The sequence below is a fragment of the Lissotriton helveticus genome, chromosome 2_1, assembly GCF_964261635.1.
Source record: "Lissotriton helveticus chromosome 2_1, aLisHel1.1, whole genome shotgun sequence".
NCBI classification, from domain to species: domain Eukaryota; kingdom Metazoa; phylum Chordata; class Amphibia; order Caudata; family Salamandridae; genus Lissotriton; species Lissotriton helveticus.
The window spans coordinates 607,127,759-607,154,458 of NC_136059.1; the positions used below are offsets into that span (position 1 = coordinate 607,127,759).

The 26,700-nt window shown below is 45.0% G+C and overlaps 1 protein-coding gene across 2 annotated transcripts in view; it reads left to right on the plus strand.

Annotated features, from left to right (window-relative positions):
• The window catches only part of MSH3 (mutS homolog 3), a 1,953,894-nt gene that overhangs the window by 1,831,583 nt on the left and 95,611 nt on the right, over window positions 1-26,700 (plus strand). For both annotated transcript variants that reach the window (XM_078675310.1, XM_078675311.1), the window contains exon 22: window positions 21,273-21,399. In XM_078675310.1, the coding sequence (XP_078531436.1) occupies window positions 21,273-21,399 (127 nt within the window). The remainder of the gene's footprint in view (window positions 1-21,272; window positions 21,400-26,700) is intronic.

The following is a 26,700-nucleotide window of genomic DNA, read 5'->3' on the forward strand; positions in this document are numbered from 1 at the left end:
TGGCGCACCAATCTCCAGGACACGAGAGCAAGCCTGTGTAGCAAGATTACAGGACATTTATTAGAGGTGGGCGAGCAAACAAATTAACATTGAGTGCTGAGCCAAGGGTCTGGCTTGGATCTTAGAGCCCGTGCACAAGCCGAGCCCTGAAAATATTTGCTATTTAAATCGAACAACGTACATGACATAAGACATGAAAAGTCTCTTCAAAATTCAAAAAGTGTATTTCTTTAACATATAGTAGTACCTTTGACATTAATAAAGCACATTTTAGCATTGCGCTGAAAAGTACTTATAAAAAATGACAGTTTTGTACAACTGGTAGTCTGAACTCACCTCTTTAAAAGTGCTATCATACTTGTTAATAAAGGAAAAGGGATCTGGTGAAATAAAATAGTTGCCCAAGATCACACAATTCTAGTCAGGAAGTCGAGATTTATCCAGCATTTCTGGTTCCATTTTGTTCAAATCAAGGACATCGGTATTTATTTGTCTCTCCTTACCTTAAGGCTTTGTTTTTACCTCTTAGTTCATTTTTCGTTAAGTGCAGCACAAACTTGACCCCATGGTCGAATGCTTTACATTAGCACCAGTTACGTCACGATAATTCACAGGTACTATTTAAAGGCATGGGCAGATTATGGCACAGGCCGCCCCCAAAGGGGGCCTTGAGTGCTGGCGCCATAACAGCCATAACAGCCGCCAGGGCCCTGGAAAAATTCGGTTTGGGCCAATATAAAGCGCCCAGAGACAAGAAGGGGCTACCCCTCGCGGGAGAAAGTGTGCCATGGTGGTGCTGAATGAATCACCTGGCCAATGTGGTGGCCAGGTGATTTTTGAACCCCCAAATTGGGTGAAGTCACCTTAATAGCAAAAGGCAATGGGGGGTGTTAAAAGGTACAGCTCAGAACACTTATCGCACACTGTGAAGCTAGGGAAGCAACGCACCAAGAAAAACACGAGACCCACACAACAGCAGTGTTGCAGTGCTGGACGGCAGGCAAAGCAGCAGCGGATAAAAGGGATACAATGGTTGGTTATGGAGGCACACCAGGAAGGCAGTGTGTAGGAGGAGGGCCACTCACTTTGGGATGCCTTACGGCAGGATAAGTAGGCCCGTAACAGGGGTAGCAAACGGAGATGGCACCCGCAGCACAGACCCGCCGGACAGCAGGGCACAAAAGGGACCAACAAGGTAGCGAGTTGGAGCCTAACTCCTGGAAGAGGCTACCCCCACACACACAAGAGGCGTAGAAACCAACAGAACAATTTTATGACCCCAAAAAGCAGCATGAAATGAGTTATGCCTGCAAACGATCAGAACAGTGAACTGTCAGAGTTGTTTATTGACCTAAGATGTGCATTTGATTTATGATAAACAATGCATACATACATGTAGTATGTTTTATAGCCATTAAGATGTATCGGGGTGATAGCCCAAGTTTCTTGGAGGGCTAATATTCCCACGTCGGTAATGGCCTCATCCCAGGTTGGATTAGTGATCTTTTGTTTTAACCCAGCCACGTTCCAAAAAAGCACCTTACAGTAATCTTTTTCAGTAGGTGAAATATCTACACTGTCCCCTAGTCTACTGACCAGGTCCCCATGTATAGACTGATCCCCCACCTGTATTTCTAAGGTTTCCTCAGACCCTAAACATACTTCACCCCGGCGGTGGGTAGTATACATGGGAGACCTAAGGGGGGGTTGATTGTATATATATCTAATCTTCTAGTATACGATAAAATCTCCTTCTCCCCTGGATCCAGCTATTATCAAAAAATAGTAATCTACACAAGGAAGGGTCCAAAGATGGTCCTTCTTAATTTTTATAATAATTGTCCAGATAGCATGATTAAGGATGTACTTGACACATTAACTACAGAAATGCAAAACGAACTCGATAAGAGCAAGAGGGCTGAAGTTATGTTATTATGGGGGGGTGATTTTAATTGTACTCTCTGCAAAAAGGGCCAAAAGGGTATTTGTGGCCTAATGCTGGAACAAGATGTAAACCTGACGCATTTTGAACACACCCTACTAGGCGACTCATTAAATGAGATCATTTTTAACTTTAATTTTGGGTTTTCTAATGAGCTAGCACACTATACAACGCCATTTGCTCCAACATTTGTGGGGCGGGGTGCCTCATCTACTATTGATTTTAATTTATGTACACTTAGCTCTGCGAGTAGATTGATCAAAGCAAATGTCATGGATTTACCATTGAGTGATCACCTGCCACAGGTATTAAAAATGGAGAACTTATTTGTTGCAGCTGATACTAGAGAAGGTCCGGACCAAATGGTCCAGGACGTGAGGTTGGGTGCTCAAAATGGTTATAACCTTAAATGGAGCAGATTGGTTCCGGATGACTTTCTGTATAAAATATTGAGGAAATGCATGAGTAGTTTCTTGGTTTGTTTAGACGAATACGCAGAGCACGGTGATATAATAACCCATTTTAATACCATCTCTAGTACAATTAAGGAAGCTTTGTGGGTTGTAAGGAAAAACTTCTTAAAGTCCAATAGGAAATGGTTCGATAGGAACTGCACTCGAGCCTTAACAAAGCTTAGACTTGCAATTCATAAAAGACCACGGGATGTAATCTCAATTAGAATTGCTAGGAAGGACTATAACTTAGCACTGAAGGATAGGAAGGCCTCGATAAAAAGGGAGGCCTGGGATAATCTATGCGCTGCCTCAAAATCAAATGATCCGACAGCTTTCTGGAGGGTTATTAATACCCCCCTTTTATATGAACAAAAAGCACGCCTAGAAATCGCTATCACAGAAGATGAGTGGGTGGATCATTTTTCTTCCCTTTATAAGGCTGTGGAACCAACTCCTGACACAGGTCAGGATGCGGGGATGTTAAGGTTAGTTACTACCAGTACCTTGACTATAACCCTTCCAGAAGTTATAGCTAGTTTGAAGGCGACTAAGGGGGGCAAGGCAGCAGGGCCAGACGGCATACCAGCTGACCTCTATAAAGCTAACATTGAACTATGGGGGCCACTGCTGGTTCAGCTTTTTAATGCCGCCTTGGTAAATAGCCCAATTCCTACCTGGTTTACATCGGTAATAGTCCCAATTTTTAAGAAAGGGGACAGGCTTAGTTGCACTTGCTATAGGCCAATTTCCTTATTGGACTCCTCTATAAAAATTTTGGGGAGAGTGATTTTAGCAAAACTACAGAGCTGGGCTGAGGATAATGGGGTGCTAAGTGATTTCCAATTTGGGTTCCAAAAGGGTCTGGGGACCATAGAGCAAGGTTTGAATCTCTTCACCTTGCAACAAAAATATATAAAGGTTAAAAAACAACGTCTATACCTCACTTTTGTTGATTTAACATCAGCTTTTGACTGTGTGTCACACACCAAACTATGGTCAATTATGGCCGAGTTGGGGGTAGACAATGCCATTATATGTTTTCTGAGAGAGCTTTATTCTGGGGCCACTGCTAGTGTAAGATACGGAAATAGTGGTGAATGTAGCAGACAATTTGGGATTGGCCGGGGTGTGCGCCAAGGGTGCGTTTTAGCCCCCTTTTTATTCTTGTTATATATAAATGGAATGGAGAAGCATCTCGTGCAGGAGGGCCGAGACATGCCTATGGTGAGAGGTAGGCCTGTCCCGGCATTAATGTACGCCGATGATGCCGTTCTGATGGCACGCACACCAATGGCTTTACAAACTTTGGTGACAGCCTTTAACACCTTTATGCTTGGTTTAGATTTGAAAATTAATTGTTCTAAAACTTTATCTATGTTCTGTGGGTCCAGAACAAGCAAGCATTTGAAGCCAATCTTTATAAATACTAATCCCTTAGAAAGGACCCCTACCTTCCCGTATCTAGGGATACTGTTCCATGAAGGTGGCTCTTGGACTACAGCAATTCACGCGAGGTCTCTGCTATTTTCTAAAACTATTATGGCCCTAAAATGCTTTATGAAAAAAATAGGAAAAAAACCCATAAAGGAGATTTTAACTGTTTATAATGCAACCTGTATATCTGTAGCCACTTATGGTGCTGGACTATGGGGGTATTCAAATGTTAGTGTGATTCAAACCATGGAAAACAAGTTCTTATGTCACATTCTGTCCGTACCCCAAAGTACTGCAACGATGATATGCCATGTTGAATTGGGTATACCCTATATTACAGATACTATTAAAATTCAGCCAGTCCTTCTTTGGCATAGGGTCTGGACAAAAGAGGAATGTGCTGTCAATCGGGCCATTTTAAAGGACATCATGGTTTTGGACAATATTAGCAACTTTAAATGGATAGGCTTCGTCAAAGAATTTCTTGGGAAAATAAATTGCCCCCAATACTTTGAGGACCCTCAATCCATGGAATACATATCTAGAAAGGATTTGAAAAATCTATGTATGGTGCACCTCAAGGAAATGAGATATATGGAAGAGGTGAGAAAAAAGACTGTTTCTGCCCACCAGGACATTCTATGTGGAGAAAAATTGCAGCCATATCTCTCATTGTATATGCCTAACCATGAACGTTACCTTCTGACCCGTTTTAGACTGAATATTGTTTTTAGGACACTATCGTTCCCCTTGATGAATTGTTGGTCGAAGGATTTATGTCTTTGTCCATGCGATGAAGTATCCCATCAATCAGATATACACATATTATTTTTTTGTAAATTTTATACTCTTCCTCGAAAGAATCTTATCATCCCTATCCTCAAGGATCTGAATGTATATAGATGCCGCCTAGCGTTTACAGAATGCCAGAAAATGGAAACTGTTTTTATGGTTGCCTCAATTGCAGAATTTTTAAAACTGGTTTTTAAGTGCCGTAAATCAATTCAAACGGACTGATCGTTTTTTATTGTATATATGAATTATACTTTGATGTTTTCTTTTCTTTTTGTGTTCTTAAAATAAGCTTACTTCACCTCTTGTAAACTGTATTTGTCATGCTACTTTCATGGTTATCTTGCTTTTTTAACCGAATAAAGTAATTTTGAATCTTGATAAACAATGCATGATAGTCCGCAATGATGATTTATGGCCAGGGTCATAAAATTATGGCTAGGGCATCAGAAGAGAAGTGTCAATTGTACATGTCTTGCGACTAAAACGGTGGCCAAAAGAGACCACAATACTATAACACGTGTTGACTGCTTTATTGGATGTACACATGTAAGAAAGTTGCATGCCATTTTTGGAGTGGGCACAGTGTGGGGCTTAAGTGATGTGTCAGAATCAGAGGATGGTTAGCCGACGCTGAGAGACTAACCTAGTTCCACAGTTGGCAGTTCTGACTGTAACACCACATCCTGAGTCGAAGGAGGCAGGCAGAAGCCAGATGAAACCTTTCAGGCTCGAGCTTTCAGTGACTCGCCCACCTCTGACATGTACTGTCTGTATGGCAGCATATACTTGCCTGCGGGCCTGAATGACGCCGCGTGTGCTGCCGTGCCATAGCACAGTGCTGAGAAGAGCACCATCAGCTGTATTGCGATCCAGGCGCAGCCCGTGGGTGTGGCGCAAACATCTGAGCTGCACAGCACCCAGCCTCTACTGTGCAATCTGGAGGGAGGCAAACAGGGGGGCTTCCTACAGTGAAGGCTTTGTGTCTTAACAACAATCAGGGCTGTCATCCTTCATAGACGGTTCAGTGTAAGGGAATTCTTCTCTGTTTTGTGGGGTATAGATTGACCAGTATCTGTGATTTGATTCTGAAACGCAAAGGGAAATTGTTGTAGACCTTTTTTGGGTTATACTTGAAAGCTACGGGTAAAGTCGATGAGATATTGGAATGTGGCCACTTTTATAAATGTTTATTTATCATGTTTGAAGAACAACAGATAATGGGAGCGGGATGCAAAAGCACAGTAAAAATGAAACCAAGGAAAAATGTGACATTAAGGATTTTAGAGCGGACATCGTTTTTTGTGCAGGGCAGGCTGTGTTTTTTTATGTCAGCAAAGTCTGCACGATTTGTATTACATTAATTTCTTGAAGGTTCCGAATGTCAGAGGCACAAACTTTTGCTCACATCTTGCAGGAGACTGGTTTAAAAGAAAATGACTCACCGGAGACATTCTCTTACGAACAGTCATCAGCCAGTATTTAGTGTGACTTGTGAACATGGGGGAGCAAATTCACAGGCAGAAGACAGCACATTAATTGGCTTCTCTTACGTAATGTTGGCTACAATTGATTTATCGATGAGAGAGCTGGTGATAAATAACTCTGTATTCGTGGCTGAGTTAGGTCTTTGCTTGCTCCAATACAGCCGTAGAGAAGGTTCCTCGCTCGTCTTTTCCGCCCTCGCTCGCCTCATGAGCAATGCCCTGGGCACCAAGAGGGACACGTGAAAGACTATAGCAAGGCACAGGGAATGGCCAATCACTGCATGGCTTCAAATAAAACCATACAGTGATTTACCACATTCTGTGAGCCGAAAACGTCCGCAATTGGACTGTCAAGAGACTACTAAACTAGGCCTACTCGCATCCTTTAGCCAGTACAGAGGCTGCTTCCTTGCTGCTTTTATTAACAAACAGCATGAGAGCAGCACCAGGATTGGCTGGGGCAGGCACAACCCCTGCTCCTTAGGAGATGAGAAGCACTAGCTGTGATCCACGGCTTACCAAGTTTTTGTAAGTAGGAGAGACCTCCAGTGGGCATGTCAGGAAGGTCAAAGAAAAACACCCGTCCAACCCAACATGCGCACTTCAATTAAGTGCACAGTTAACCCAGCCTGCTGTGCTGTCAGTAATTAAGCCCCACCCCCGCCATCACACTGGTGATGATTTTGCACCCACAGCTTGTCTGCAGTGCGCACCGTGAACCAACCTGGCCGGCCTGCGGCTGAACTAAAAGTACTGCAGCCGGAACTGTAGAAACAATGTTTTTAAATTATAAACATCATTCATTATTTGCATATTTTCCATTATGTTTTTCATACGGGGTCCAGGGGCGAATACAAGGGGTCAACGCTCCAGCGCCCCATTTAGGACCCTCCCCTGACCAAAGCGGCTGCTGCCCAGCTCCGACCCTCTGTTGTTACCGATGAGAAAATACCAATCTACAAACTGAGCTGCTCTCATTTTGCTGTGGTTTGTCTCCTGATTTGATCTAAGTAATTTCCGCTGTTCCTCGTGTACCTGACTGGCTGCGGTGTGTTTTCAAGTTTGCTACACGCTTTTCATTAGGATAGATGTGAGAGATAATAATTGGCAGGCCGTTAACCACAAATGGAAAAGAAAGCATAATACACGAGTGTTACTTTTTTGTTTTTCAATACGTAGATCTACTGTTTAATCTTTTGCTGAATTACAGAATAATTTGAATTTTTCTTCATCTGAACTGTGCAAATAAGACATACAATGTAGTTATATGTAACTTTCCTAAGGTGTATAACATACGGATTCACTTTAAACATTTTCAGTATGCCCACTCATATTTCTAGTATTCAAAGGATTACTGATATATTGTCTCAGAACTTAAATATTTTTTCACATACTTTGGAATAATGAGCTCTCGCTGAATTCTGAATTTATCCATGTCAGAGTAGAAGAAAATATGGTCTTACAATATTTGCTACCAACCAACTTCTATATTGTGTAAAGCTGTTTGATTATGGTTTCCTGCTAAGCGATTTACTGCTAAACATTCAGACAATCAAAACTGGTGGCATTGTCATTCGCTATTTTGTTCCCTAAAGCACTTACTATAGAAATGCCAGATTATTTCAACATGTTGAAATACTGCATGGAAATAGTTGTTAGAATTCTTATTATCATTGATGACATTTCTTATCAAACAATTATTTGTAAATCATTACTTTAAACATTACTTGCCTATCCTACAAAAAACTTTAGATTTTTCCAATTTTGTTGGTTAGTAAAATGATTCTCACTAATGGTAAAGTTAATAAACTATTTACTCTTCATACATGGTGGAATTTGATTATTTTTACAAGGAAAGGCGCTAATGTTTCCCGTATTAAACTTAATAAACCATCTCTATCTTATCAGTTTTTGAAATCCAATATCTTACTGTATATGCTACAGACAATTGAAGATATTTCATTTCGTGCACTTGCAGTTTAAACTGTCTTTTGTTCACAGAGGTGGGGAACCTGGTCGGGACCATAACTTGGTTCTCAATTTTCCATGAATTGACCTTGGGAGACTGTTTCCTATATTTGATATTGCTGAAGTTTATTGATTCATGATTTAAATTTGATACATATCATTTAGGAATCATCATGCAGAATCCTTCGTATTGCTATTGGAAAGGATGTATCTAATATTTTCTATATCAAATAACCCCCCTTTTCCTCTTTAATCAATTATCACTTCTATAAACATCAGTTGTGAATGTATGGGTAGAGTACTAAAATCACTTTCACTTCAAGACGTAACTTCGAATATTGCAATACCTTTCAAGCTCTTTGCTTTTGGTACCTTGAACACTTACCTTTGTGCTGTGAAGGAAAGTGCCTCATTTGGACATGGTTAGCACCCACTTTTCCCCTGGAAGATGATACAACTTTGACTGGAAGTGCACCGGGTCCCTGCTAACCAGGCCATCTGGACCAGAGCTTTTATCCTGAACTGTACCTTTTATATCCTAATTTGCACAACTTCAGTGGCCCTTGTAAGTCCTTAGTAGATGGTACCCCTGGTACCTATGGCATTGGCACTGAAGAGGGACCTCAAGGGCTGCAGCATGAATTGTACCACTCCTGAGTCCCCTCGCCAAAGCCCTGCACTCTGCCATTGCAGACTGCATGCCTTGGTGCAGACCAAACTGAAGAATCGACTTGATACAGCCCTGTGTGCCATGCCAACAGACGGAGTATTGGATATGGTGGGTAGGAAATTCCAATGTTTGGTGGTAAGTCTTTTGGCCACTACCAGGCGTAAGTCCAGAAATCGGGTTGTGGTTCTATGCGCCTTATGCCTGATTAACATGCCCAATATGCAGGCCTCCCATTTATTTGGGAGTGCGCTGTCAGTGCAGGAGTTTAAGTGTTGTATCACCCCCTCCATGTAGATGTGGAGACCAGGGCACGCCCACATCATGTGCAGAAAGTCTTTCTATTGAAAAACGTATTTACCTGTGACAAAGTTCTGTGGTTCTACAAAATAAATATAACCAAGTATTGTTTTTATAAATTGATGTCAAATGTATTCATTGTGTATTTATTGCCTCAGTGAGCGCAACACATACTTAGCACCACCATCTGATAAGCCTAACTGCTTGCCCACACTATCACAAAAGAGAGCATTGGTATTATCTACTTTAGCCTCTGTAAGCCTCTGGGGATCCTCTGGACTCTCTGCAGACTATAACTCTTTTTGGTATAGTGTATAGATAACCAGATTCCTACATGCTGTGAAACAGTTGCTGGCAAAATTTGTTTTTAACAACATGTATTTATTTCTTTACTAATTGTGTTGCGCTTTTTATATAAGGTCTGATGTAGATTGTTAGATACACAGTATTTTTGTAAAATAACTAAAGTTAAAAATATTTCTAACAACAAACAAACGGGATTTTTTTAGTCAGAACATTACAACGATAGAAAATATTTCTGTAGTACCTCCCAATAATGTTTATTTGACACCAGAATGGTGTCTGATGACTTGCACTAGACTCTTATGCCCTAGTACCTCATAGAGGTCATTTTAAAGTACTACTGTTTCATACGCGTGTAACATTAAATGTAGCCACTATGTGTTGATTTGAGTTAACGGTAACTATTTACTTTTTACGCTGATTTTTATAATATTTACTATTGGCATTGTTATCATTGCATGTCAGGGAGAAGGGTTTCCTCTTCCGGGTCAGCAGCGGCAGAGACAGCACCAGCAGCAGTGGTGACATCACTTCCTGTCTCTCCTGGTGTGTTCAGCCTGCTGCAAAGAAGGAAGGAGCCCTGTCTGGTAATGTTTCAGTGTTTTGCTCACCTCCACACCTGTCTCATTTCCCGTTGATCGCTCTCCAACAGTCTAGTCCCGGGATGTGCAGGATGGAGATATTCTGGGATGACCAGGAAGTGCAGTGTGGCTGCCACCCTCGGAAGAACAAAATATAATATAACTGTCAGGTGACAGGAGCATGAACAGAAAAAAGAAGGTTTAAATTTAGTGAAACACAACGAAAAGGATTATTTCAAGGAAAGTTAAAACATTCTCGAGCTCTAGAGAAGAAACGCATTCTATGTGCCAGGAATGGTGAGGATGTTGGAGCGGAAGAAACTGGTGTTTGTGAAAGTTGTCAAATCCTAAAGGAAAATTATCATAAATGTTTACCAAGTGTCAGTAACTGAGATTGAGGAGAACATTGGCCACAATTGATTCCCACGGGGAGGCGTAATTCACTCACCAGTTGCTGCACACGGCCGGGCTGGGCTCCGCTGTGTGTTTTCGGCCGGGCTTGGCTCCGCTGTGGTGTTCCTGGCCGGGCTTGGCTCCGCCATCGTCAGTCCCCTGCTGTAGGTGCTCCTGGCTGGGCTTGGCTCTGCCGGGGGACGCTGTGACTACAACCCCCAGCAGCCTCATCGCGGCAAGGACGCCGCCGCCCTCACAATCAGGAAGCGCCGGGAGGCGCATAAAGGAGAACACGCCACAGAGACCAGTGGGAGGCGTAATTCACTCACCAGTTGCTGCACACGGCCGGGCTGGGCTCCGCTGTGTGTTTTCGGCCGGGCTTGGCTCCGCTGTGGTGTTCCTGGCCGGGCTTGGCTCTGCCATCGTCAGTCCCCTGCTGTAGGTGCTCCTGGCCGGGCTTGGCTCCGCCGGGGGACGCTGTGACTACAACCCCCAGCAGCCTCATCGCGGCAAGGACGCCGCCGCCCTCACAATCAGGAAGCGCCGGGAGGCGCATAAAGGAGAACACGCCTCCTCGTCCCGCGGGACGTGCGCGGGCGCGCCCGGGAGAAGCCCGGGACAAGGGCGGGACAGTCTGCGACAGTCTGCGACTGGCCGAGACTGGGCAGGGCCACTAACTCAATTCGACTGTACTTAGAGGACTATGGATTACATATGGTAACTTTTATATGTGTAGAAAATCTTCGTTATTGGGTTTCTGCATATTTTTCATTTCTATGCTTGTCGGAATTTTAAAATTGTAATCCTTTTATCATCTTAACTTAAGGTTCCCTACCACCCTATCTGTGTTGTTTTTATTTTTCCTTGCAATATGTCTAAAAACTTGGGTGGGAACGTTCGATCTACTGTAGCAACACTCGATAACTATCTGGTGAAATTTGTCAACAAAATCAATAAAGAACGTAGATTATCTTTGGGTCGGGGCATTGTCTCTGACCAACTGATTACCCCCACAGAGATACCTGTTATTTTGTCCACCCCTCATCCCACCCCAGTTATTGATGATAGCGAAGTGATAGGCCCCATGGATAATTCCACCATCCAGGGCAGCATTGCTTCGCCGATTTCACAGGTCAATCTAGACACCAATACTTCTAATTATGACTGTGAAGTCCTTAGCTCACCAATCCCAACCCCTAAAGTGCAAAGAGTAGTACTGAGGTCAGGGAGGCATTTAAGCAGAACAATGCCGCCAAAAAGGGGAGCAACCCGGAAGTACAAAAAAAACACAGACCCTACATCAAAGGGAACTAACAATGATATTCACAGATCCCAGGATGATATAGGCCCCACTAACTTTACGCTAGCCCCTGACCAGTTAGACACCCTGATTAGTATCATCGATGCCAAATTTGAAAAAATTGTACTACCCATACTGGAAAAGCTCGAGCTGGTTTCTAGGGAATTATCACGCTTGGGGGGATTGGTACAATCTAGTCTGAACCAAAATATTAGTTCTCCACCGGCCCCTATGGTGAGCGGTGGAACTAGTATGCCTATGCAACCTAATACTAGTTTAGTAGGTGATGCTGTGGTTCGGCCTGACCCCTGTCTATCTCTACAGCAAAGTAACACCTCCAACTCAGCTGTCAGGGTTCCAGGCCAAATTAACAACCCCCCACAGCCAATCACCAATGGTTCAGCTAAAGCAGCAGTAGCGATACCTATATGTTCCAATCCCGCCCACCCTACTCTGCGCGCCACCGGGATCTCAGGTAAACGGTCTGCCACAAACAGATAGGGGGAGGCCCAATAAACATGGCAATCGATATCCAAATCTCCCACCAGACTGTGCACCGTATGTGGCGGTACTGACCAACGTCCCGCCAGTCAAGGATGAGGGGCTTTACCATGCTAACGAATCACAAGATTCGCTTAAACACAAAACCGTGGCATGGCTCAATCGAGAATGTGGATTTCCAATTGCATTGGCAGACCAGATTCTGGTCACCACAAGAACCAACTGGATTGGTACTACCCCTAAGAACATTTCTGGTGATTGTATTATCATAAACTTTAGTAACCCCCACCTTGCAACTACCACCTTAATTAGAGCCACCTCCCGCCCCTGTAATGAGAATGGTATTTCCCTTCGCCCATTAGGCTATTTTTATAGACAGTCTATGGGCCAGCCTCTCAGGGACGAAGGTCAGCTAAAGTGGAGGGGTGCAGGCCCACATGGTGAGCAAAGTGGATTCCAGGTGGATACTTCCAATCGTTTCCAGTGTTTGAGTGGGTTAGACCTCACTGATTGACTGGAGACTGAATCAAATATTACTGATAACAAGGAGGCGTTGGGTTTAAGCTGTGGTGGATATAATTCCCACCTACCGGGGTGCATAATCGTCATCAATGAAGTATGTACACCTGCAGAATGTATGTCTGGGGTCATGATGGCTGAAATGGGAGTAGGTGTGGAGAGTACATCTAAGACTATTAACCAAGAGGGTACTACAAAGCCTGCACCCGTGCAGCATGGCAATGGGCGATCACCCTATGGAGAAGGCTTCAGTAGCTGTCATATCGCAAGTTGGAACGTTGCAGGTATCAGGTCTAAAGCGGATTGTCTGGGCTGGACAGAATTTTTAGCCTTATTTGAAATCATATGCTTCCAGGAAACTTGGTGCCTGGATTTTAAGGGCTATGACGGATTTGTTTCATATCAGCTGCCCGCTATTGGATCTTTGTCAGGGAGAGCGAAGGGGGGTCTATTAGTTTTGATATCTGTTGAAACTCCACTGCTGGTCAAAAAATATGTAAAAGTGGGGGTGCATTCTCAGATCCTGTGGTTGTATCATGCAGATGGTAGGAATATCCTTTTAATAAATTTCTATAACAACATCTTCGACAACACCAGGGATCAGGCGGTAAAAGCATTATCTAGCGCCCTTGACGATATTATCACTACTTCTAATGTTGTTTTTGATATGTTTATGGCAGGTGATTTCAATGCCATCACTTGCCCACTTTCTGACCTAAACATATGCGGGGTGGAAAATTGTCAAGGAGAGGGTGCATTACATTTCCAACACAATCACTATGGGGATTCATTAAATCTCTTCCTCCACGGACATGATATGAATATCATGGTTAATGACAAAAACGATTGTGAGGAATATACCCCAACCTTCACAGGCCGTGGAGCTTCCTCGGTGATTGATTATATTTGTATTTCCTCGAGCCTAGAACCCTCGGTAATGGCTCCTAAAGTGGTCGATATGCAGCTTAGTGACCATAACTGTTTGAGTGTTGAGGCACTGTTGTGGGAAAGCAAAAGGACTCCTAACACAGGGAGTATTTATAACATCGAACCCCACCGCCCCAATGGTATAAGAATTAGATGGAATGGGGACAAGGCTGAGATTACCTCCGGTTCCATTATTAAAAGTTGTCTGACAGATATAGTAGGGATTTTAGATGACGGTGATGCCACTGCCAACTCTATTAAACGTTTTATTTATATTAACTCTATTATTGATTCTAAACTTACCATTACTGCTAAGCATAAGGAAGGTGACCTGCGGGGATGGTTTAACCAAGCCTGTACACTAGCCCTTAAAGAATTAAAAAAGGCATTAGCAGCTAAACCCAGAGATAAGAGCCTGGTTCTAAGTCTTAGAGGTAGTTACAAGGAAATTTTAAAACATAGGAAAACGGAGCTCCAGCAGGAGGCGTGGGACAATTTGGCTCCGGCTGCTGAATTGAACGATTGTACCCTGTTTTGGAAAACAATTAATTCCCCTTTTCTCAAAGATGATAAAACCCCTGAACTAACTACCACTGTACTTAGGGAAGAGTGGATTTTTCATTTCTCTAAAATCTTTGACTCTGACAGCGTTATGGAGAATATGACGGCTAGTTGGCCTCATCTGCCACTTAACATCTCCGTCTCAGAGGTTATAGACAGTATCAGGGTTAGTAAAGGGGGGAAAGCACAGGGCCCAGACGGGGTTCCAATCTATGTCTATAAATTAGTACCCGAGGTTTGGGGCCCACTTTTAACCAATATTTTTAATGCTGCGGTTTGTAATGAGGTACCTCCGACATGGGAAGAATCGATTATAATTCCAATATTTAAAAAAGGTAACCGTGGGGATGCAAAGAACTATCGCCCGATTTCCTTGTTGGATTCTTCCGTAAAAGTCATGAGCCGAGTTCTTATGGTAAGATTAGAAGAATGGGTGGAGGAGAATGGTATACTGGCTGACAGTCAATTTGGTTTCAGGAAAGGGCGTGGCACGATAGAGCAATGTCTTAACTTAGACTTGCTTATCGATAAATATACCCTAGCAAAACCAGGCACTATTTATCTCTGCTTCGCGGATTTAAGTAGTGCCTTTGATCTAGTGGATCATGCCATCCTATGGGCCAAGCTTATTGAAATGGGGGCTCCTGAGGGTATCGTATTCTTTCTGGCACGATTGTACACCAAATTACGTGCCTGTGTACGTTACGGTATCCAAGGGGAATGTACCACCAAGTTTAAAATCGGGCGTGGAATTAGACACGAATGTGTGTTGGCTCCACTGCTTTTTACCCTCTTCATTAATGAGATAGACTCTATTTTAAAATCTATGGCAGTGGATGCCCCTACAGTACACGGTGACCGTGTCCCAGTTTTATTATACGCGGATGACGCGGTTCTAATCTCACGCACCCCCATAGGCCTCCAACGGTTGATGGATGGTTTTTCCATATTTATTAAAGGAAGAAAGCTAGTAATCAATAAATCTAAAACTGTTGTAATGGAATGTGGAAGGAGGAACGGAAAGAAGCCCTTTTCATATTTCATTGAGGGGAATAAGGTTCAAATTGTCGATAAATTTTCTTATCTAGGGGTTACATTTTCTAACAATAAACATAACAAATGGTCTAGCGAACATAACAATGTAAGGTCTAAGATGGCCAGGAGTTCAAATGGCATATTTACGTTGGCTACGACCGTGTTTATCTCAGGTGACCTGGAAGGCCCATCGGTTTGTGTTGACTAGATTGAGAACTGGGATAGTCCACAACCTAGTGGCCTTCCCCCAACAGCGTTTACCTCCTATTGGTCCCTGCCCACGTGATAACATCTGTTTACAAAGCACTAAGCACTTTCTTTTGTTCTGTCAACTGTATAAATATTTGCGGATCGCTTATCTGAAACCAATGTTTGTGAAGTTTGGAGTTAGGAATGTAAAAGACTCCATGAGACTGCTTTTTAATCTTCAACACCCTGATGTCTGTTTTTATACAGCTACTTTCCTTTTAAAATCAATTAATGCTAGGAAAAGCATGCAGTTTTAACCATTATTAACTGATTTGTATAGTTTGTGTTGGCATGGCCACCGCTTTTATGATTGTATTCTTGTGTATTGTGCTTTTATGGACTTGTTTCCTGCTCCGAATAAAGCTTTATGAAATGAAATGAAATGCATGTCATTCATTGAGACTGTATTTATATCTGATTGTATGATATTTGTTATTTGTTTTATCTTGAAATAATATAATTTGAGGAGAAAAAAGGAAAAAAAAACAATTGTAATTTTAGGAGCCACGCATGTCAGACTCTCAAGAGACTTGTACATTCACTCAGTCAACTTACAAATACCCACACGCACAACACGGACAGGAGCAATGCCCACTGAGCCTCTTGCACGTATTCCACAAAGCATCTGCTCACTTAAGTGTCCAACTGTTCACTGTAAGGAGTGGTAATGATGCACTCAGAGCCGTATGGTGTTAACAAGCAGCAACACCCTCTTCAAAATATGAAGCACTTCAACCACCTCTTGATTATGTCCAATTAAAGTCACCGGTAGCACAGTTTCGTTTTTCTTGGGTCTGGCACAGTAATCTTAGAAGGCACACTTTTGCTCCATACACCGTTGTTTGTCTAGTGCATCACACCTAGTTTCCTGTACCTTTCTACAGGGACAAATATCATACTGTCCCAACAGGGTCTCCTTACTTTCCAGCTCCTCACATAACAGAAGAAAATGCTCTCCTCTTCAGATTCCTGCTTTTGGCTACAAGTCCACTCATTGAGAAGATTCCATCTTCTCAGGGGACCACAAGACGCTTTCGCGTCTTTCATTTGCTCCATATCTGCTGACTTCATAAGATCTTCTCACTTATGCGGAACACTTACCATTCTGCAATGCAGGTATCTGCTCTTGCTTTCTTCGTATGGAAATCGCAAGATAAAAAGGCACAGTTGACACTGGGAGAATATCCTATTGGCTTGCAGGCTGGCCTCACAGAAAATAGATTCCTTCTTTTTTGAAGTCCATATATAATATTTAATGCATTGTTCAATCACCTTCACATTACCAGTCCATTCCATTCCAATGTTTCTTTATTTCGGTTATTCACCATAAAAGAACACACAGAAATATGTACATACAGTAAAAATAATTTAAAAAATTAAAGTTAAAAGAGATAAAACATTTCATCTAAGATAAATCATTTTTGGTTTAAAAAAAGATTAAAAAAGTCAGTCAACTGTCAGTATCTTGGTTTAAATTCTTAAGGAAGTTTCTCCTGGCCCACCACATGTTATTCAAAAAACGTGAAACTGCAAAAACTATGTGGGAGTCTGTGTTATATTTTAGAATTCTAAATGCTTCCATGCAAAGTGTTGTACCTAGATTTTACACAATTGGACCAGCCATTTTTGTCTTATTTGATGATAACCCGGGCAAAAGAAGAACACGTGTAGTTCAGACTCCTCACATGTGCTACAGGCTGGACACCCAGTTGGATTACCACCTGACCATTTACAAGTAAAACACGCAGGGGGAGACAGCCATGGCGAAACTGGACATATAATTTCCTGCTTGATGCCGGGCAGATTTTATCAAGACAGGCCTCCATCCTGGGGGTGCCTTTAACTTCCAGGAAGAGTTCCATTCACATTACAGAACACATCTTAACCTCCCACGTCTGCCATGGTATACTCTCCAGGATCACCGAGGCCACTGTCATTGATGGAAGACTATCCAGAGAGCCTTTTAGGCATGACATCACACACTGTGCAAAACCTTACTCAGTCAGGTAAAGGGAACACAGAGCATACACGTAAAAGATTTAAATCCTAACTAAACAAACATTGGCAAAGCTAATCCGCTCTGCCTAGCCAATATTAAGAGGTCAACCACCTTTAGAAGTGCCAGAATGGCCACAATAAAAGTACAAATATTGCTCTCTATAGTGCCAAGTTGGCTGCCATGTGGGGTGATGCAGGTGTGGGGCTTCGCCACATGCATTGCCTTCATTCGACAACGCAATGCATGTCGCATCATGCATTTTGAGGGCCGCCTTGAAACTATAAACAATATATTTTCATTGTTTTCTGTACGTTTAATATGGCCAGTTCCTGCTCTTGGTTTTGCCAATGCTGGCAGTTTCAAAGCCTTTGGCATTGACAAAACCAGTAGCGGCTGTCACCCTGGAAGCATCACTGGTTCATGCATAGGACCGCATCCATCCAGTGCATCACCAAGGCTACCAGGAGGAGCATCGGGTGGGAGCAGAAAGACAAGATAAAGAAACCTTCCAGTGCAGCACCAAGGCTGCCAGGAGGAGCATCAGAAGCATCGGGTGGGAGGAGAAAGACGAGATAAAGAAACCTTCCAGTGCAGCACCAAGGCTGCAAGGAGGAGCATCAGGAGCATCGGGTGGGAGGAGAAAGACAAGATAAAGAAACCTTCCAGTGCAGCACCAAGGCTGCAAGGAGGAGCATCGGGAGCATCGGGTGGGAGGAGAAAGACAAGATAAAGAAACCTTCCGGTGCATCACCAAGGCTGCCAGGAGGAGCATTGGGAGAGAGGGTGGTAGGAGAAAGACAAGATAAAGAAACATTCCAGTGCATCACCAAGGCTGCCAGGAGGGTGGGAGGGTGGGAGGAGAAAAACAAGATAAAAGAAACCTTCCAGTGCATCACCAAGGCTACCAGGAGGAGCATCGGGAGGAAGGGTGGGAGGAGAAAGACAAGATAAAGAAACCTTCCAGGGCATCACCAAGATTCCAGGAGGAGCATCGGGAGGGAGGGTGGTCGGAGAAAGACAAGATAAAGGAAACCTTCTAGTGCAACACCAAGGCTGCCTGGAGGAGCATCGAGAGAGAGAGAGGGTGGGAGGAGAAAGACAAGATAAAGAAACCTTCCAGTACATCACCAAGGCTGCCAGGAGGACCATCGGAGGGAGGGTGGGAGGAGGAAGATAAGATAAAGAAACCTTCCAGGGCATCACCAAGACTGCCAGGAGGAGCATCGGGTGGGAGGAGAAAGACAAGATAAAGAAACCTTCCAGTGCTTCACCAAGGCTGCCAGGAGGAAGCATAAGGAGGGAGGGTGGGAGGAGAAAGGCAAGATAAAGAAACCTTCCAGTGCATCACCAAGGCTGCTATTGGGGGCCTGGAGCGCGGCTGAGAAGCATTGAAAAAGATGGGGTGTGTGTAGCCGGATCAAAGTAAAGAGTCCAAGCGTCCTATAAAAACCATAACATAGAGTGCTAAACAAGTGATGCAATTAAAAAAAATAGAAAAAGTACCTCCATGACATCAGGAGTGGAAGGCCACACACTAGCCAGTAAAAAACACGCTCAAACAACTTGTCTACAGGTGTGGGACAAAACCACCAATAAAAAACAGGTAACTGAGATTGACGAGAAAGCCATCTAGCCACGAGCAAGGGCTTATTGTGTGTAGTCCATACTAATATTATAAAGAGAGAGCCCAAACCTTTGAGGCGGGTAATCTCAGTAACCACAGCACCAATCACAACACCCAATACAGCGTTGGAAAGGGCAGTTGCAGCAGAAGGACATAGGCTATGCAGACGGCCACCATATATATATATTTTTTTTGCAGAGTTTTATATAGCGCGAACTTGACCCGAACTGAATCAGGTATCAGAGCGCTTTACATAGCACCAGTTACGTTACATGAGGACACACATTAATTTTTGTTAGGCACGGGGAGATTAAGTGATTTGCCCAGAATCACAGGATGTTTGGCGTTGTTACCAAGACTCGAACCCAGATCCCCAGGTCAGAGGTCGAGCGCCTTAGCCGTTAGGCCAACTCCTCTATACATTTAAAAAGGTAAGAGAACCGTGCCGGCAAAGTAGTCCCTTGTGGGCGTGTCTGCGTTGTGCTGTGGGCGTGGGCTGGGGTCGTGACTAACGGTGGGGGCGTGTGGTACGGCCATCACATTGTGGGCTGTGAGGCGTGTGCTGGGGGCGTGACAAAAGCTGGGGGCATGTGTCCGCCCTTCATGCCATGTGAGTCGTACATACAAGCGCCAATTACGTTGCTGCTGTAGGAACAGTGCACACTTGAACAGGTTCTTCTGTTCTGGGTTCCCTATGCAGACGGCCACCATATATATATATATTTTTTGCAGAGTTTTATATAGCGCGAACTTGACCCGAACTGAATCAGGTATCAGAGCGCTTTACATAGCACCAGTTACGTTACATGAGGACACACATTAATTTTTGTTAGGCACGGGGAGATTAAGTGATTTGCCCAGAATCACAGGATGTTTGGCGTTGTTACCAAGACTCGAACCCAGATCCCCAGGTCAGAGGTCGAGCGCCTTAGCCGTTAGGCCAACTCCTCTATACATTTAAAAAGGTAAAAGAACCGTGCCGGCAAAGTAGTCCCTTGTGGGCGTGTCTGCGTTGTGCTGTGGGCGTGGGCTGGGGTCGTGACTAACGGTGGGGGCGTGTGGTACGGCCATCACATTGTGGGCTGTGAGGCGTGTGCTGGGGGCGTGACAAACGCTGGGAGCATGTGTCCGCCCTTCATGCCATGTGAGTCGTACATACAAGCGCCAATTACGTTGCTGCGCAGCATCAAGGGGCACGCTGGGAGCGTGACGCGCTGGGGGGGTGAGAAACGCTGGGGGCGTGTGTCCGGCCTTCATGCCATGTGAACCCAATTGTGCCGCATCAAGGGGCACGCTGGGGTTGTGAGAAATGCTGGGGGCGTGTGCTACGTTCCGCCCTTCATGCCATGTGGGTTGTACATTAATCATAAGATCGTCTGCTGTGGCCGTGTGCTGGGGGCGTGACAAACGCGTTCACCTGGAGGCCTGGTAAGTAACGTTACTGCAGCCTCTCCTGCGCGCTGTTACTGAACTCTCTCATTCAACGAAATTACTCGCGCCTGCTACCATCAACCAGGGCTCTAGCCCGGCTCAGGCGGCGGATCAGTGCACTAATTACACGCGCCTGATAATATCAACCAGGGCTGCAGCTGGGCCTCAAGCGGGGGAACACGCGCCTGCTAACATCAAACAGGCCTGCATCTGGGCCTCAAGTGGGGGAACACGCAAATGAGCGTGTCTGCGGGGACAATTACTGCAGCCTCTCCTACTCGCTGTCACTCAACTCTCTCATTAAACGGATTTACCCGCGGCTGATAACTCTCCCATTCAACGACATTACACACACCTGCTAACATCAACCAGGGCTGTAGCCGGGCTCAGGCGGCGGATCACTACACCAATTACACGCGCCTGCTAACATCAACCAGGGCTGCAGCTGGGCCTTCTCCGTCCCTATTCTAATGAAACAAAAAATGTTGTCTACCGCGAGATTTTAAAATAAATTGCCCTTGCCAAATACACACATTACACACATTCTATTTCATACCCGGACAACGTCGGGACGGGCTGCTAGTATTGTATACAGTAGTGTCTGCTGCAGACAGCTGGAGCTGTCCTGGTGAGTCCTCTACATTTGTGATTGCTGCTCGATGGCTATAGGCTCTTGTGAACGAGCTCTGCAGCATTTGTGTTGTATTTCTTCTCCACCCAACTCTCCCTTCTAAAACAAATATTTGGAAACACCTTTCCGCAAACTGTTTAGCATACTTACACGGTTGTTTTATTTTTTTGCAGGTTGCAAGTTTGACATTGTTTGTGACACATTATCCTCCAGTATGTGAACTGGAAAAGGTGTACCCTGAACATGTCGGAAACTATCACATGGCCTTCCTAGTGACTGGAAATGAAAATGACCAGAGCGGTATGGGCGATTCTAAAATACTTTTACCATCTGAAATATTTTACAAGCCACCTCTATAAATGTTAAGTTGCTGTTGTTACCTTTGCAATAATGTCATTCATTACGTATGTCAATAAGTTTTAATACCCGCACAGTTTTAATGATCATGAAATCCCACTACATGCTGTTCCAGGTCAGTGCTCTCCCACCGTTTCTATAATAAAAGGCAGTCACTGCTTCAGCGCCCCTAGAACCAAGGTATAGTATTACTAATAAGTCTCCCCGACACCGCATGATATATCACTCCAATATCAACTGTAAAAATATTTTGAAAATCCCTGTTTCACACAACGTCAGTTTATGAAATCTGAAACTGCATACCTTTTCATCTCAAATATACGTTTGTCAATTTTGGTAACCATATATTAATTCAGACAAGGGAAAATCTCGAAAATATTAGGCTGGGCTACACAAGGAGAGTAACTTTGCGGGTTTCTGGGGAGCTGCCAGTAGCTCTCGAGGCGCTGGTTGGAGAAGCCTGCTCTAGGCGCTAGTGAGGGCATGGTAAAGGTACCCAATGACGCCTGTGTACAGGTTCCAATATTCGCAAAACACAATGGTTATGTGTCGCCACCTGTTTACGCAATGCATGCATGCACCTTTATGCAGATTACTTCTAGGTGTGGAAGGTGTTCGTTAACAACAGATGACTGGTTGGAGTGTGGAGGGAGCGGCTATGCAAATGTAGGTGCACACACATGAAAGCGTGCCAGCAGCAGGCATGGCGGTTCACAAGAGTCTGCCTGCGTTATCCCCAAGAACGTCGAGACTATAAGAGATGGCGGTGCAGGTGAAGCACCTTTACCACGACGCCGCTGCTCTTACCTCCCGCATGTGATGAATGGCCCTACTGGTCAGGGAGAGGGGGAGTGATGGAGGAGTCAGAAGGAAAGGGAAGGGTCACAATCTTTGGCAGGCTGGATATGATTGCTCTCAGCCACACAAAGGGTTACTTACAAGCTCCTGTACGAGGGGCCGCAGCCCCACCCTTCACCATTGACGTGTGTCCCTCGCCAGAGCCCTAGACACTGCCAGCCAGCCAGACCTACGCTGTCATTCAAGCTGAGGATTTCCTCTCTGTAGGACGTTGCCTGAGGGTGCCAGGGGTATTTGGGACCCTTCAAGAGATTTGACATGGGGAGAACCAAATCATTTTGTATTGCAACCTTTCATCATGTGATCATGGGCATCCAAACATGCACATGAAACCCATGCTCCTGTCAAGGTTCGTGTGGTATCTTCCACATATAAACTCCCCCGGCGCCTCGCATGTAATGGAGCTGCTCGCGGTGACATCACTTAGAATGTCACCGCGATCAGCATTCCAAGGCGAGCGCCGGGGACTGTGTGCGGCGGCTCGAGAAGGAGAGGAGCGAAGCTGACAGCACAGCTGTGGCTGAGGTCGTGCAGTATATACCTGTGTGAATAAACCCATCTGCAGTTACCTCACATGGTGTCTTATTGTGTTTATGTCCGCTACCACACTGGCGACGAGGACGGGATACCAGCGACCTCAACACGCTTGCAGGAAAGAAGGCAGGAACATCAGCTGACAAGGAAGCGGAAGGAATCCCTGTTGGTTAAGCAGACGGCGTCGGATGAGAGCCATCACCAAGGAAACACATACGGTGTGAAAGTGGACAGCAACTGGTGGAGGCGACGGTATCCGATCCATGCTGACGGAAGTAAGGTACTCTTGTGTGGCAGCACAGCGAGGGAGTCAATAGAAAAGAGAAGTGTAGTGAATGAAAAGTTCGCGCATGCCGAGGAAGCGCTGTCATAGTGTCTACGAGTAAGGGAGAGTGAATCTGCTTGTCGATGTGTCAGGAGGAAGCGCGCTGTCCATCTGTAAAGGGAAGTGAGCGGCGCAGAAGGGAAAGCGCTGAATGACAGCTGGGAAACACGGTGTAAAGCACTTAGCGAAGGTAAAAACCCGTTCGGAGTGTTTCTCAGAGGCAGGAGCATTGTTGAAGGTAAGCTGGTTGACAGTTAATGAACAGAATGCCATCTGACTAGAGGTTGATTACAGAGTCAGTCAGACGCTCGAGCGGCGCTGAAGACGTGCCGGATGACAGCTGAAGCGAAGACTGCCAGCTGTTTATTGTCAAAGTGTGAAAGGAAGTTGTGCAGAGGCTCGAAGTGAGTGCAGCAACCCAGCCAGCCAAGGGACGTTCCAGTGAGAAATTGTGTGGGGAAAATCTTTGCCAGCGCTTATCTGCAAAAACAAACGGAGCGCGGTTTATGCGCTGTCACAAGAGGCGTTTAAAAGTTATTTTAACCGGATCTTGCCAGGAAGTGTTTGACATTATGGAGATTTAGCGGCGAATGTAGAAAGAGGCCTCTCGTTCCCCACTTGTGTTTCAGCAAGAACTGTACCTACATAAAGGAAGAAAAACGAGTAGAAGCACACACTGAGGAACATTTATGACAGTTGCAGGATGGAGGCTACGCGCAATTAGGGTCATCTATTCTCTTGCAGTGAGCCTTAAGTAGGGTACAGTCTGCTCTAGGGAGGTGGGCCGTGCAAGGGAAAATAGGAAACCACCCGCAGCGTCTGCACTGCGCTATTTATGCATCACTGCATGTACATGTGAGACAGAAACTTGGAGGCAAATGTCAATTGGAGCTCACGAACCATCTGTTTCTATGATAGTGTTTCTTCTCTCCGTCTTGCTCCTGTTCAGTGTCGCAGGGGTAATGTGAAGCAAAGAATTGTGTACTCCTTAAGGCATACGCTAACTTACTGTTTTGTTTTCAGCGTCACTGTGTCCAGTGGGTGTGTATTTTCACTGGGTGCCAGAAGGGGAAGCCTGAGCAAATAACATGCAGAGTGTGACCCCTCCACCTTTTTTCTTGATCACCCCAGGGGATCCTAATATCCAGTGGAAGAAATGGAAAAAGGTGTTTTTAAATTACGCCACTGTGTGTGGGCCAAACCTGGGTTTAGAAAGGAAGATTGCATTATTAGCCTATTATCTAGGCGCGGAAGGTGAGGAGGTCATGGATCATCTCCCAGATTTAGGGGCACAGGAGGCTAGAGGTCTGAATGAATTTGAAGTGAGCCTTAAGAAATTAGACTTACACTACCTTCCTAAGACTAGCACGATTATGGAGAGGTACCACTTTGGTAAGAGAGCACAGAAAGAGGGGGAATCGATAGAAGACTTTGTATCCGACCTAAGGAAGTTGGCCGCCTCTTGCAAATTTGGTGGTGCAAGTGAGGAGAGAATCAGGGACCAATTTGTGTTGGTGTGTAGGATGGAAAGAGTGCGTGAGGAGCTATGGCTCAAGGATGACCCGCCCCTGCGGGAGGTCCTCATCATAGCCAAACAGGTGGAGCATATGCTCCAGTGTGTCAAAGAAATAAAGCAAGACGCAGGGGAGAAGAAAAATGAGGAAAAGGCCAATGTCAGTGAGGTGGTGACTGAATGTGAAGCAGTGTCGGTAGTAAAAGGCCAGAAAATAGTGAGTAAAGAACACAAAGAAGGCAGGTTAGGAGGAACGTTTAAAGGCACTTGCTATAGGTGTGGCAAGCAGGGGCACTTAGCTAACGACAGAGAATGCCCTGCTCTCAGATTCACGTGCAACAAGTGTGGGAAGAAAGGGCATTTCAAGCAGTACTGCAAGAGTGGGCAGGGAGTCAGCAGACAGAGTAGAGACAGGACGAATGTGGTGTGCGACGAGTTTGTTGTACAAGTACAAGAGTTACTAGCCCCCAGTCCCAGCAATCTCGAGTGTGCGGAAATAGTGGTGCAGGTCGAGGGAGGACAAGTCAGCAGTCCCAAGGATACCATAAAGGTTGGGGAGGTGGAAGTGGAAGCATTATTTGACTCTTGTTCTAGAATTACCATCATTAATGCTAAAGAGTTCTCACGAGTGTCAAAAGGAATGATAACCTTGAAAAGAATGGATCTGAGGCCAGGGGGGTATGCCGGTCGCCCCATCTCCATGAAGGGGTATTTCCTGGGGAAAGTAGAATACAGCAACAGAACAACGGTCTCAAAGGTTTATGTGTCCACGGTAGGAGACAACATTTTGGGGTGGCAAGCACAGAAAGAGCTAGGGGTCTATCTTAATCCTAACTGTGATCCCCAGATCCTGGTACAAGAAATTATTGAACACGAAGCAGACATTGTAACAGAGTTCCAAGAAGTGTTCAGGGAAGAATTAGGATGTTTGAAAAACTACTGCCACAAAATAAGACTGAAGGAGAACGCCAGACCAGTCGTGGCCAAAGTCAGGAAGCTTCCCATTGCTATCCAGGAGGAGGTGAAGGCTGAACTGGAGAAACTGTGCAAGGCCGGAGTAATCGAACCGGTGGAAGCAACAGAATGGCTGGCCCCCATCGTGGCAGCCAAGAAGAAGGATGGGTCGGTCCGGCTCTGCATCGATTTGAGGGCACTAAACAAGGAAGTCGTGGTCGACCGCTACCCCTTGCCCAACATCACCCAGATGATGAGCATGCTAGAAGGTGCCAAAGTCTTTTCTACCCTCGACCTCACCTCAGCCTATTTCCAAATAAAACTACACGAGGAGTCTCAAGAGCTCACGGCATTTGTGACACCCATGGGCGCATACAAATTCAAAAGGATGCCATTCGGGCTAGTCTCGGCGGCCGCCGTGTTTCAGAGAATCATGGGCAACATGTTGAAGGACATCCCAGGCGTCATGTGCTACCAGGATGACGTGCTAATATTTGCAAAGAACCATGAGGAGCACGATGGTAGGTTGAGAAGCGTCCTGGGGAGGTTTCTGTCACAAGGCCTCACAGTGAAAAGAGACAAATGTGTGTTTGGTTGTGCTGAATTGGACTTCCTGGGACACAAGGTGACTGCTGAGGGCATATGTCCAAAAGCTGAACTACAAAACACCATCGTGAACCTGACACCCCCCAAGGGTAAGGACGAGATCAAGTCATTTATGGGGATGTTAGAGTTCTACGGAAAGTTCATAAGGAACCTGGCGGGAAGGACATATGCCATCAGGCTACTGTTGAAGAAGGAGAATGAATTCCGGTGGAGTCAGGAGTGCCAGAGGGAGTTCGAGGACGTAAAGAAGGCACTCGCAGAGGCCCCCAGTTTGAAGTCGTATGTACCCTACCGGGCAACCATAGTCACCACCGACGCTAGTGCGAAGGGTTTGGGTGCTGTCCTCACCCAAATTGGAGAAGAAGGAGAAGAAACCATAGCCTTTGCCTCGAGGTCACTCCAGAAGTCTGAGAACAACTACTCGGTGATCGAGAAAGAGGCTTTGGCTGTATTT